The sequence below is a fragment of the Trichosurus vulpecula genome, chromosome 6 (genome assembly GCF_011100635.1).
Source record: "Trichosurus vulpecula isolate mTriVul1 chromosome 6, mTriVul1.pri, whole genome shotgun sequence".
Lineage (NCBI taxonomy): Eukaryota > Metazoa > Chordata > Mammalia > Diprotodontia > Phalangeridae > Trichosurus > Trichosurus vulpecula.
In genome coordinates, this window is record NC_050578.1 from 68413741 (window position 1) to 68425749 (window position 12009).

The following is a 12009-nucleotide window of genomic DNA, read 5'->3' on the forward strand; positions in this document are numbered from 1 at the left end:
CTTTCCATCCATGTTATCTACCCATCTCTAGATGATTCTCCATTCTTAAAGAGTTAGCACTTGGTCCCAAGCCTTGCCTTCACACTCGAGAATTTCAATATGCACCTTGACGTCTCATCCTTTGCTCTGGCCTCCTGGTTCATCAACTTTCTTAACTTTTCATTGACAACAGGAGTGATCATACCTTTATATCACCATCACCCATAACATTTTGCCTGCATAAACCTCTGGAATTCCTCTACAGGATCAATGACATATATTTGCAGCTATAATGAACCTTAGGGGCTCTCTTTGTATAACTCCACCATTTCAGAGTTGAGGAAACTAAGGCAAAGAGAAATTTGATAACTTACTCAGGGTTACTTGTATGTATGTGTGTACACATATATGTACACACATACATATATACGTATATATGTGTATGTGTGTGTGCATGTATATATATATATGTACATATATATATATATATTGAGAGAGAGAGAGAGAGAGAGAGAGAGGTGGGATTTGAAGCCAGAGTTTGACTCCAAATCCATTGCTCTTTCTGCAGTATCCCTCTGCCTCACTCCTCCTAAGTCTGTCCTTTTTCCTGTCTGTGATATACTCCCAAGTCCCAGTTTTGCCTCACCTTATCCCCTTCATGGCCTTGGTGGATGAGTTCCTCTATGCACTGTCTTACATTGAATCCCTTACCCTCTTGCCTTAACAATATTCTTTAATGACATTAGCACCCAGCACAGTGTCTAGCACTAGTAACCGCAGATAAGATGCTTGTTGATTGATTAACCCCTGGCTATTGATATGCCATAGGCTGGGAAGCTCAAGGGGGTATTCTGGGAAGGACAATATACTAATTTAGAAGAGAAGTCAACATATTACCAAATCTGACCCTATATTATTCATTTTGTAGGTACAATGAGGAACAGTCTAATTTAAAACATCAGATTTATTGCATAATACCGAACAGTACGCACACACATAGAAAATAAACATTTCATATCCTTGTATTATAAAGAGACTGAAAAACTACCAATGTAGCAATCAGAGAAGTTTAGAAAACAAAAAGCAAAAGCAAAACCCTATATCCTTTTGTTGAGATGTGTAAAGTTTAATATCTTGTAATATCATGTGGTTCATAAATACTGCATATTATATAAATAAGTTCTCTAGCTTAGAAGGTCTTTAAAATTAGATTCACGTGAATTCTTTGATCATGAAGGACATTTTTCCCATGATGTGGAAGGTAGTAGAATTCCATTCTGTTGAGAAATATCTATCTGATTCAAACATAATTTCCCACTGTAATCAAGCATTTCAAATTTGCAAAACATAAGTTCTGTAATAAAGAATGTCCTTAATTTGCCAGCATTTAAGTGAAGAGGGAAGAAAAATCTGTTGGATAGAAATTTTGCATTTTTAATGTAAATTTCAAAAGAATAAATTGCATGCATCCTCTGAAAGGGAAGAAAGAAGGAAAAGTTAAATAAAGCTAGAGAAAAACAGAAGGGGGAGAGGAAGAGTTCTACAGGGAAAGGGGGAAAATAGGAGGGGGTTGGGAAAGAAGAAAAATTAAAAAGTGAGGGAAAGTGAGTTAGGGAAAAACTGACTAGAAATTTCACACTGTTACATATGGTTTATTGCTACTTTCTCCTGGCACAAGAGAGACTCTCTAAAAACAAAACTTGCCAGGAAAGCAGGATAATGCAAATAAAAAACACATCCTTTTTTTTCAGAGGGACATGCCTAAAAGAGGCCGAAATGGGACTAGTTTCCACTGAAATGCCAAACTACTCTGCAAATCCATCAGAAGGAAAAGGAAGGGGGCCATATTCGTAAAAAAGGAGTTTTATTTTGTTTTTCTTTGAAGCTCTTTTAAAAAAAAAAGGTATACAAAGGTTCATTGTAAGTTCTCAAAGCTAGACCAAAGCCGTAGACTGAGACTCGGCGGTTTAAAACTGTGAAACAGTCATTTCCTCCTGAGAGTCAGAGCAATGGTTAGGGCTTTGAGTCAAAGCCAGCCAAATGCACCAATAAAATTTCAAAGGCTTCCAAGAGAGTGAATGATTCAACATTCTTAGGTAAGGAAGAAAAGGTCAACAAGAAAGGAGCTTTTCGAAGAATGAAAGAAAGGGATATCAGACAAGGAATAACTGTAAGAGGGGAAAGGCATCTAGAAACTGACAGCTAGGAAGTGACTACTGTTTTACCCAGCAGATCACCAACCACATTGAGAAGTGCGAGGGACAGCTGGAATGGAAGAGGCTGAATTTGAGAAGGTAGTTTTTATAAAATCTCCAAATGAGAGTCAATTCCCCATTCCCGACCCACTCCACCCCCAACCCAAATGCTGATTTGTTAGAGTTTCACTGCTTTGATATCCCTAAAAACATATCACTGAGATGCAGTCTTCAAATATTTCAACCCAATTTGATTGCACAAATCCAAAATAAAAATCACTCCATGTGTTCTTCTGCACAAGGCCCAGTGTAGGCACTGGGGTAGGGCAGGTGAACTTGGGGTGTCTCAGGCTAAACTAAATCCCTCATAGTGGTCAATAGCCTGAGTCAGGCGCATATTCAGAATCTCCTTGCTGCTGTATTTGGGTAGATCTAGAAGGTTGTAGCAAGTATGAGCCACAGGCAAATATTCCTCTCCACTGGTTGTGGACTGGATGATGATTCGCAGGCTTGACATTCCATAGATAGGGATCCGGTCACTGCCTGTCAGAAATACTGGGAATAATGGAAAAAGGTATTAAAACCACAGCCAAGCAAAGAGAGACAATCCCCACTGGTGTTTGTGTTTAATCCTGATTCACTCCTACTAATGCTGAAAACACATCACACAGTGGTTTGTGCTAAACAAGCCATTCTTTCTTTTCTTTTTTTTAATTTCTTTTTAATTTATGGAATAAAAGAAGCATTTCCATAACATAGTACAATAAAAATATGATTGCACATGAAATTCTATTATGTACAATTTGCTATTCATTTTAAATGTATAATAAAGTTACCATGTAAATTTCTTTTTCCCTTTTGTTCTTCCCTTTCCCACTTTTACGTACCCCAGAATCCATCATGGAAAACAGAACTGCAGAGTTACAAGGGGCATGCATAGCCATCTAGTCCAACCAAGAAATGGTAACCTTTTAAGAATAGGGACTATCTTTTCCCTTTCACTGGATCCCAATGTTTCATACAATGCCTGGCACAGAGGTTGTTGACTGACTGACTCAGTAACCCCATACTAGGTCATCATCATGATGGTCCACACCTGTGATTTCACTGGGGTGGGGAATTCTCATTGGAAAACTTCTACCAATGCAGGTCAAAGACTTGCACTTCTGTGGACAGTACTGTATCATGGTTCTAGGAAGCCTCATCTGGTTGGAGGGCTGGAGGGTGGAGAAAAGAACTCCTTCCAAAGCATCCATGGCTCCAAGGCTTGCCATCTCTTAATTTCCCACCAGTCATTCTCCTTTGGACTGGATTCCAACATGCCCTGAGCACCTTCCCACCTCTCAGTCCTCAATCTTCTTGTTCTCCATGTAGCATCTGACATTGCTGCCCATCCCCTCCCAAATGTTCTCACATTTCTAAGTTTTCATTGACACTGTTCTCCTGGTCCACCTCCGAGCAGTCTCACCGAGCTTTCTTGGTCTCTTCTGCAGAATAACCATTGATATTTGGGTGACCTCACAGTTTCAACCTGGGTCTTTTCCCATCTCTCAATGTTCCCATCAACTGCTATGAGTTCAAGGTTCATTTATTTCTATGCAAATAACTGCCAAATCTACATATCTAGCCCCCTTACCAGCTTCCTGCTTCTTGAATATGCGCCTTCCCAAGCAGATCTTGAGCTTCTGCTCTACCATGCTGATTAGCGAGAGCTAATGACATCTGGACAGCCCTGGCCACCCAAACACACCACATTTCTGCCATGCTACAGTGCACATTCCCTCCACCTCCCACCCTAGCTTTCCCCTTCTTTCTATGGGAACAGTAAATCAATTCTACCATTGCTCCAGGAAAAGACATCATTTTATAGCCCCATAATTGAACTCACCATCCTTATGTCTTCATTTTCCTGGCCACCCTTCTCTTATATGCATTACCTCCCTGATTAGATGACCAGCTGCTGATGGTCAGGTTAAACACAGGAGCCCTGAGAATAGGAGTGCTCTCCCGATCACAGCCCTCTTTCCAGCCCAGAACTTAGAACAGCCCTTGTGAGACGGGGCCCACCATCACGCCACTACCACCGTCAACCAGGTGCCACTGACAGAGCAGGCAAAATCTCCCAGCTGAAGCATTAAGGCTTTCTGAAGCTGCCCCTACCTCCCCTCAGACCCTGGGGGAGATAGCCAGTACTTTAAGTCCAATATTCCTGAGTATAGTAGTCCCACTCTTCATCCTCCTACTTACCCCCAGGCCAATGGACCTTGCAACTCAGCTCTTGTAGCCATTACTGAGGGGAACAACTCACAGTAAGAAAAGGGACAACACTGACCACCAACCAATCAATGGCCAAGTAAGCCCCAAAGCCCTGGGAACATCAACACTGATGAATAGGAGGAGTAGGAAATTAATAGAGTTTATATTCATATTTCCAGCATTTATAATTATGGCCTCTGGAGCCATAATCCAAGGAAGCAGCCCTTGGGGAGATGTTATCTGGAAACTCCCTTGGCAGGGACCAAATCCTCTACCTTCTCAGCAATGATAAAAACAGCTAGCATTTTATAGTACTTGAAGATTTACAAAGCACTCTACATATTATCTCGTTTAACCCTCACAACAACTTTGTGAAACAAGTGTTATTCTTATTTTATTAGCCAGGAATCTGAGGCTTGCTTAGGGTTACAAAAGTAGTAAATGTCTGAGGCAGACTTCAGACTCAGATCTTCCCAACCCTCCATCGTCACCAAGACCTGAAAAAGAAACTTTGCAACTGAAGCCCTTGGCACCGTCTAGCGGTTCATGAGAAACTGATATAGTTTTATTAGTGGAAATCATATTTTAAAAATGTATACTGCTTTGCTTCTACACCTTAAAGGCCCCAGGGCCTTCCTGTCTGATGTGCAACTAAAACCTCCTATAATCTCCTCCATTAGAATGGGAGCTTCTTTAAAAAAAAGTTAAAGTTTTTAAAATTGTTTTTAACATGTAATTGTGGAAAAAATATATTTTTAAAAAGAATGGGAGCGCCTTATTCCAATAGCTATTTTTTTGTTCATGCTGTTTCCACAATATCCTTTGTATCTATTCCTTTTATCCCCTCATTTGGCAACCACCCATTCAGCTCTGATCACTTCTTTCCTACACGATCCCAATAGCCCGGTCCCTTTTTTCATTTGCTAGTGCCTTGTTTTGACTGCTGTGCTCCAATTCAGCATTTGAAGTGGTACTTGGATCCATTTGAAGTGGATCCATTTGAAGAGATGGATCAAGCCAGCAAAAGTTCTCTTCATTGCTGTCAATATTTTTACTATTATTATCATTTAATTCATTATTTGCATTTTTGATGTGGGTCAGAGAGAAACAGTAAGGACAGGTCACTATCATTCCTTTTTTATTTAATGATTGCTGATATACTTTCATCTTCAGGACAACTGGAGGAAGCAGGGTGACGTACCTATTTCCACACGGTTTTTACTTCTTTAGATAAATTTTCTTGTCAAAGGTTGAAGAGGCTTTTTTTTTCTTTTCTTATAAATTCAGCAAATTCTCCCCTCAACTCCCAAGCCCCAAGGTAAATGTATAAGCAGGAGCAGTCCAGCCTCAAATTATATTGCTGCCAAAGACTCTTCCCACAAAACCCGTTACAGGACAACAGGAAGTTCTATAGACCCAATTAAGTGTGCCCTTCACTTGTTAGTACAAGGGTATCCTGGTACCTTTTGCACTCATTCTTTTCCCAAGTTACAGCAAGCTGTAATTAATTTCTTGCAATAACTGATACCCTTTGGTATACACTATTGAAATATACGTAAGGTATACTTTGAGGTTTGCTTTCTCCCTTTGGTCATGGGTGGCAGGGAATGAGTTAATATTTCTCACATAACTTCATCTAGAGAGCATTTGCTGCTAAATGCTGGAGAATGGTTGGGAGAGCCCAAATACCTTTTCAACTCTTAGAATCATTCCCATAAATCAAACCTCCTAATTCCTTTCCTTGTCTCATTTCTTTCTCCCTAGTGCATCTTCCACACAAGTGACAAATTGATTATTTTTTTTTAAAAACACAGGTCTGTTCATGTTGTTACCCTGCTTAAGAAACTTGAGAGGCTCCCTATAGAGTCTATGATAAGACAGAAATGCATTTGTTAAAGTCCTTCACAATCTAGGCCAATAGCAATCTCATGTTACTCTCACCATGTCCTTTATGTTATAGACAAATAGATCTCCTTACAAAATACTCGTCTTCTTTTTTCTGTGCTTTTGCCCAACCTGCACCACCTTCTGGGAATGCCTCTCTCTTCACTTCTACCTCTAAGAATCTTTAAGGGTCTTCAAGGCTCAGCTCAAGTTTTATGTCTTAAAAGAAGCCTTTCTCTTCTCCCTGAATTATTAGTCACACACACACACACATGCACACACACACACACACACGCACATGCACACGCACACGCACATGCACACACCTCATCCCCAATTTTTTTGTATTTATATATTTAGTATTTAATCATCTGGTTAATTGTTGTTTTCACCCTAGTGGAATGTAAGCTCCTTAAAGGAATAGCAGTCCAATTTTTGTCTTTGAATCCCTAGCACAGAAAAGGAACTTAATAAATGCTTATTTAATTAATTACTGAAATGAGATATACTTCTCATTAATACTTACAAAGAAATTTCTTCTTCTTTTCCAATGGAAATTCATGAAAAGTTTCCCAAAACATTTTCACTGTCGGATGTGCAGCTGAGTAATCACCCTTATAGACTGTGCTCTGTTAAAAAAAAAAAGTCCAAAGACCTTACAAAAATGATAGCACTTACAAAGAAACTTATCAAAATAATAGCAGCCATCAGGGTTTTGTTCTCCAGACAGTAAACGTATTAACAAACAGCACAACTGATACAAACCAGCAAACTTCAGAAAATTCATCCATTTGCTCATCTATCCTATAGGCATACCCTTAAGAAGTGAGAACCAATCAAAGACAGCTCCAAAAGACTCACAATGGAAAAAGCTATGCACATCCAGAGAAAGAATTACAGAGGCTGAATGCAGATGGAGGCAAACTATTTGCTCTCTTTTTTTCCCTTCTTTTTTGGTTTTGTTTCTTCTTTCTCATGAATCATTCCATTGGTTATAATTCTTGTTTGCAATTGGACTATTGTGTAAATAAATTCAATGTGACAGTATAGTAGAACCTATATCGGATTACATGTTGTCTTGGGGGGGAGAGGGAGGAGGGAGGAGAGGGAGGAGGGGGGAGAGAAAATTTGGAACTGAAAAACTTGTGGAATTGAGTGTTGTAAACTAAAAATAAAAAATAAATTAATAAAAAAATGATTAAAAAAAAGTGAGAACCAAGTGTTATGGTGTCCAAAGTTATGAAAACTGAGTGGAAGATGGTCCTGCTAGACACTGGGGAAGCACTGGATACCTGTGGAAAAATGAGGGATCAAGGGGCAGGCTCAAGAAAACCAAGGGACTGGATAGGCAGCAAACGTGTTTGGGGAAAAAGACTGGAAAAAAAATGTATAAGGCCAGTCTCTCATAGACCAAGGATCCCACTAAAGGTTAGAGAAATCCTAATAAATTGGGATATATTACGGAAAAGGCTGGGCTCAGCGCTCTCTCTCCACCAAAGTGTCATTATCTCCTTACCTCTTCCAACTCTTCCCAGTTATAATTGCTGTTCCCCACAATCATGGCCCTGAGCTCTGAAGGCTGGAAGAGTTCCAGTACTTTGCCTCCACACACCTTCAGAAAACCACTTGAAAAGGCCGCATACCATTCATGGATTGATAGGTGGAAGACATAGTTAACATAAGCATCCACAAACTCTTGCCTGCCCAAAGAAGAGAAAATAGAAAACTTTAAGGTGATGTTGTGCATGTCACAAGGTCACTGTACTTCAACGTTAGAGTTTTATTCCTTTTCAGCTCTCGTTATTGTTTTGGTTCCTGTAATCATATTATTACAGTGAATTGTGCTCCACTTGTTTTATATCAGTAAAGAACTATTGTTGAATGCCTACTTGTCCTTTTTTGTTTTTTACTGATACCCAAAATAAAACCTCTCACTGAGGAAGAGAACACCTACTGAATGGAATGGAATCCTTCTAAGAGACAGCCACAGCCAGTATAATTTCAATACCAAGAACTCCCAATGAACAACTGAATATATCTTCCACCCACAAAGCTGAGCAAAGCCAGTGCCTAAAATAGTTTCTTTGGGGCAAAAGAGTATGATTATAGACCTGCTTCATCAGATTCATATGCAGAAAGACTACCTTACCCTAAAAGAAACATTCATCAGGCCTAAGTGTATGCCAAACATAAGAAGATTCCCTCACTGTCCCAATTCATTAAAGACTAAGACATTTGATAATCTTGTGAGATTGTTGAAAATGTCTTCAAACAAGATATACTTGAATACACACACACACACACACACACACACACACCCATCCTGCAGAGATGTAATCACTAAAAATACCTTCAGTCACTCAACTCAATGTATGATAATTTTAATTGGCAAAATGTTTTCTTTATATTCAACTTAAGTCCTTTAGCTATGTTTAAACTATTAGATTTCATATCAGACATTGGTGACTCTAAATGGCTATAAAATAGTTCTCCCAAGATTTAAAGAAGATATTTCAATTCGTTTCTGATCTGAGGAGCTCAAGTTCTTTACCGAAAACATTAAATTTTCACATGATCAGTCACCCTTAATATTGACTGAGCAAAACTCATCATCCCAGGACCCCAAAGAGCTTAAGAATCTTTACCTGGAAGTAAGAATTTTCATAATTTTTTAGATGAGAAAATGGGGGGGGGGTGGGAACTCTCAAAGAAAAGTCCTTGCCCAAGGTCATCAAACACTTAAGCTAGGGAGTGTGACAAAAGAAACTAAGGAGGGAGAATATTCCAGAAGTGGGAGATGGACAGCCTGTAAAAAAGCTGAGTAAACAGGAAAGCCTGTAAAAAAGTTGAGGTTTTATAGAGAGATAGTGGTATGTTAAGACCTAGGGAAGCCCAGATCCTCCACATACACATTTACACCTAACAAATGTTAGGCCAATTTCTCTTTTCTCACCTTCTGTTTTGTAAAGGTGGGGAGGGGCAAACAGAGGAAAATGTACAAAAAGACAAGATAGAAGAAAATACACAGTTAAAAATCATAACTATGGACAAGAATGAGATGAATACACCAATAAAACAGAAGAGGATAACAAATAAACTATAAAGTAGAATCAAAAATGTTGTTTATAAGATATACATGAAACACAATGATCCCCACAGAATTAAAACAAGAGGCTGGAGCAAAATCTATTATGTAGCACTTTAACTCAAAAAAACTAGGAACAGCAAGAATTTCTGACAAAGCTATAATCAAAACAGACAGCAGAAAGAAATAAGCAGAGAAACTAAATTGTGCTCGAAGGCAGCAAAGATGATGCATCAATATCAATACTTAATACATATGACCCAAACAACATAGCAGCTATGTGACAGAAAGGTTTATCGAATTGCCAGGAAAAAAAGACAAGTAGAACTCCAATAGTGAGAAATAACAATATACCCTCTGAGATTTAGAGAAATCTAACAAAAAATATAAAGAAGTTAATAAGCACATGAATAGAATTTTAGAAAAATTAGATATAATAGACATCTAGCAATTGTGAATTGGAAAAGGGGTGTGTGTGTGTGTGTGTGTGTGTGTGTGTGTGTGTATACAGACATAAATACATAATTTATAGATACACATATCTCTCTCCATATAAATGTGTGTGTGTGTATACAGACATAAATACATAATTTATAGATACACATATCTCTCTCCATATAAATGTGTGTGTGTGTGTGTGTGTGTGTATACACACACACACATATGGTGCTTTTAGAAAAACTGGCCATGTGTTAGAGCATAAAACTGTCACCAATAAATGCAAAAAATCAAAAGTACTAGACACACCCTTTACTGCAACTATAATGCAATAAAAATTATATTCAATAAAAGCCCTTTGAAGAGAGAATTAAAAACCGATTAGATGCTAAATAACTTAATTCTGAAGAACTGATGGGTCAAAGAACAAATCATGGAAGCATTCAAAAAATTTCATTAAAGATAATGACAACAATTAAATAAATACCAAAATTTAATGAGATTCAGCTAAAGCAGTCCTTTGGGGAAAATTTATATCTCTACACTTTCATCAACAAAAGTAGAACCAAAGTAGAAACTCTGAAAATAGAAGAGATGGACAAAATTGAAAAAAAAAAGAATTTCAAAAAAAACCTACTGAACTGATAAAAACAGAAGTTTTTTTTTTTGGGGGGGGGAATCTAATAAAATAGATAAATAATTAGCTAATCTAATTAAAAGAGAGGGGACAATTAAACTGTTCACATCAAAAATAAAAAAAGAATGAACAGTAACTGGGAAGGAAATAAGCCATTTTGTTAGGTGAAACAAATCAATATGTTAGATGAAATGAATGAATACTTAGAGAAATATAAAATATACAGAGCAACAGAGGAAATAATAATCCAATATCAGAAACACAGAAATAAAAGGACTTCCAGGGGGGAGGGGAGGAATCCATGACCAGATAGATTTATAAGCAAATTCTATCAAACAAAGATCAATTACTTCCAATATTAAATAATTTGTAAAAACAGAAAACAAAATACCCTTCCAAACTCTATGATACAAATTTGATTTGGAGACCTAAGCCAGAAAAAAGACAAAGCAGAGGGAAAAAATGACAGAGCAGTATTCATAATGAACATCAACACAAAAATATTAAACAAAATATTTAGGCTACTACAGTATAAGATTATACACTGACTGGAGTGGATTTACATGAAGAATGTAGTGTCTGTTCAATATAAGGAAAAATATAGACAGAGTAGATGATATTAATAACAAGAGTAAGAGCAGGTTTTCATTAGTAAATAGGGAAGAGGCATTTGACAAAATCTACTCCTGCTCACCCCTTTTCTATTATAAACAACAATGGAAAGCATGGACTACCACAGTAGCTGCCATGTTATTTGGAGCATATATATCAAATACCAATACTTTTTCATTGTCTTTGTTGCCTTTAAGCATAATGTGGCTTCCCTCCAAAGGACTTTTTTCTTTATTTTGGTCAATGGTATTTGTCTAAAACCAGGATCAAAAGTGTGAAATACAGAAAGGTTAGAGGCATGTCCAATTAAGATCAAGGATAAAGCAAAGATACCACTATTATTTAAAATAGTACTGGCTCTAGCAATAAGAAAAAACATCAAGGAACTAAGCATAGGCAAGACTGAAACAAAATGATCTTTTTGCATATTATATAGTGGTCTATAAAGAGAACCTAAAACAATCAACTAAAAATTACTGCAACAGTTAAATTCAACTTATAGCATAGAAAATAAATCTACGTAAATCATCGGTATTCTGTTATATTACCAACAAAACTCAGAAAGAAAACATAGAATCAGAAATTCTATTCAGAATGTATTAGATTATTAGGATTCTACCTAGCAAGATACACCCCAAAACTATACGAATGCAACTACAAACTACACTGTACAGAAATACATATGAAAGGTAACCCTAAATAGAAAAATACTAAGAATTCACAGGCAAGTCACGCCAATATAATTTAAATGACATTATTACCTAAATTAATCTATTTGGTGCTATACCACTCGAATTACCAAAGAATGATTTTACAAAGCTAGAAAAAATAATAATGAAATTCATCTGGAAGAACAAAAAGGTCCAGAATCTCAAGGTAAATGATGGAAAAAAGTGTAAAAGTTATTATTACCAGATCTCAAA

At 37.4% G+C, this 12009-nt stretch overlaps 1 protein-coding gene across 5 annotated transcripts in view; it reads right to left on the bottom strand.

Moving 5' to 3' along the window:
* Positions 1-923: 923 nt before the first annotated feature.
* The window catches only part of HERC3 (HECT and RLD domain containing E3 ubiquitin protein ligase 3), a 112067-nt gene continuing 100981 nt past the window's right edge, over positions 924-12009 (bottom strand). For all 5 annotated transcript variants that reach the window (XM_036763112.1, XM_036763109.1, XM_036763111.1 and 2 more), the window contains 3 exons: positions 7831-8014; positions 6841-6943; positions 924-2729 (listed from right to left, as the gene is read on the bottom strand). In XM_036763112.1, the coding sequence (XP_036619007.1) occupies positions 2521-2729; positions 6841-6943; positions 7831-8014 (496 nt within the window). In that variant the 3' untranslated portion in view covers positions 924-2520. The remainder of the gene's footprint in view (positions 2730-6840; positions 6944-7830; positions 8015-12009) is intronic.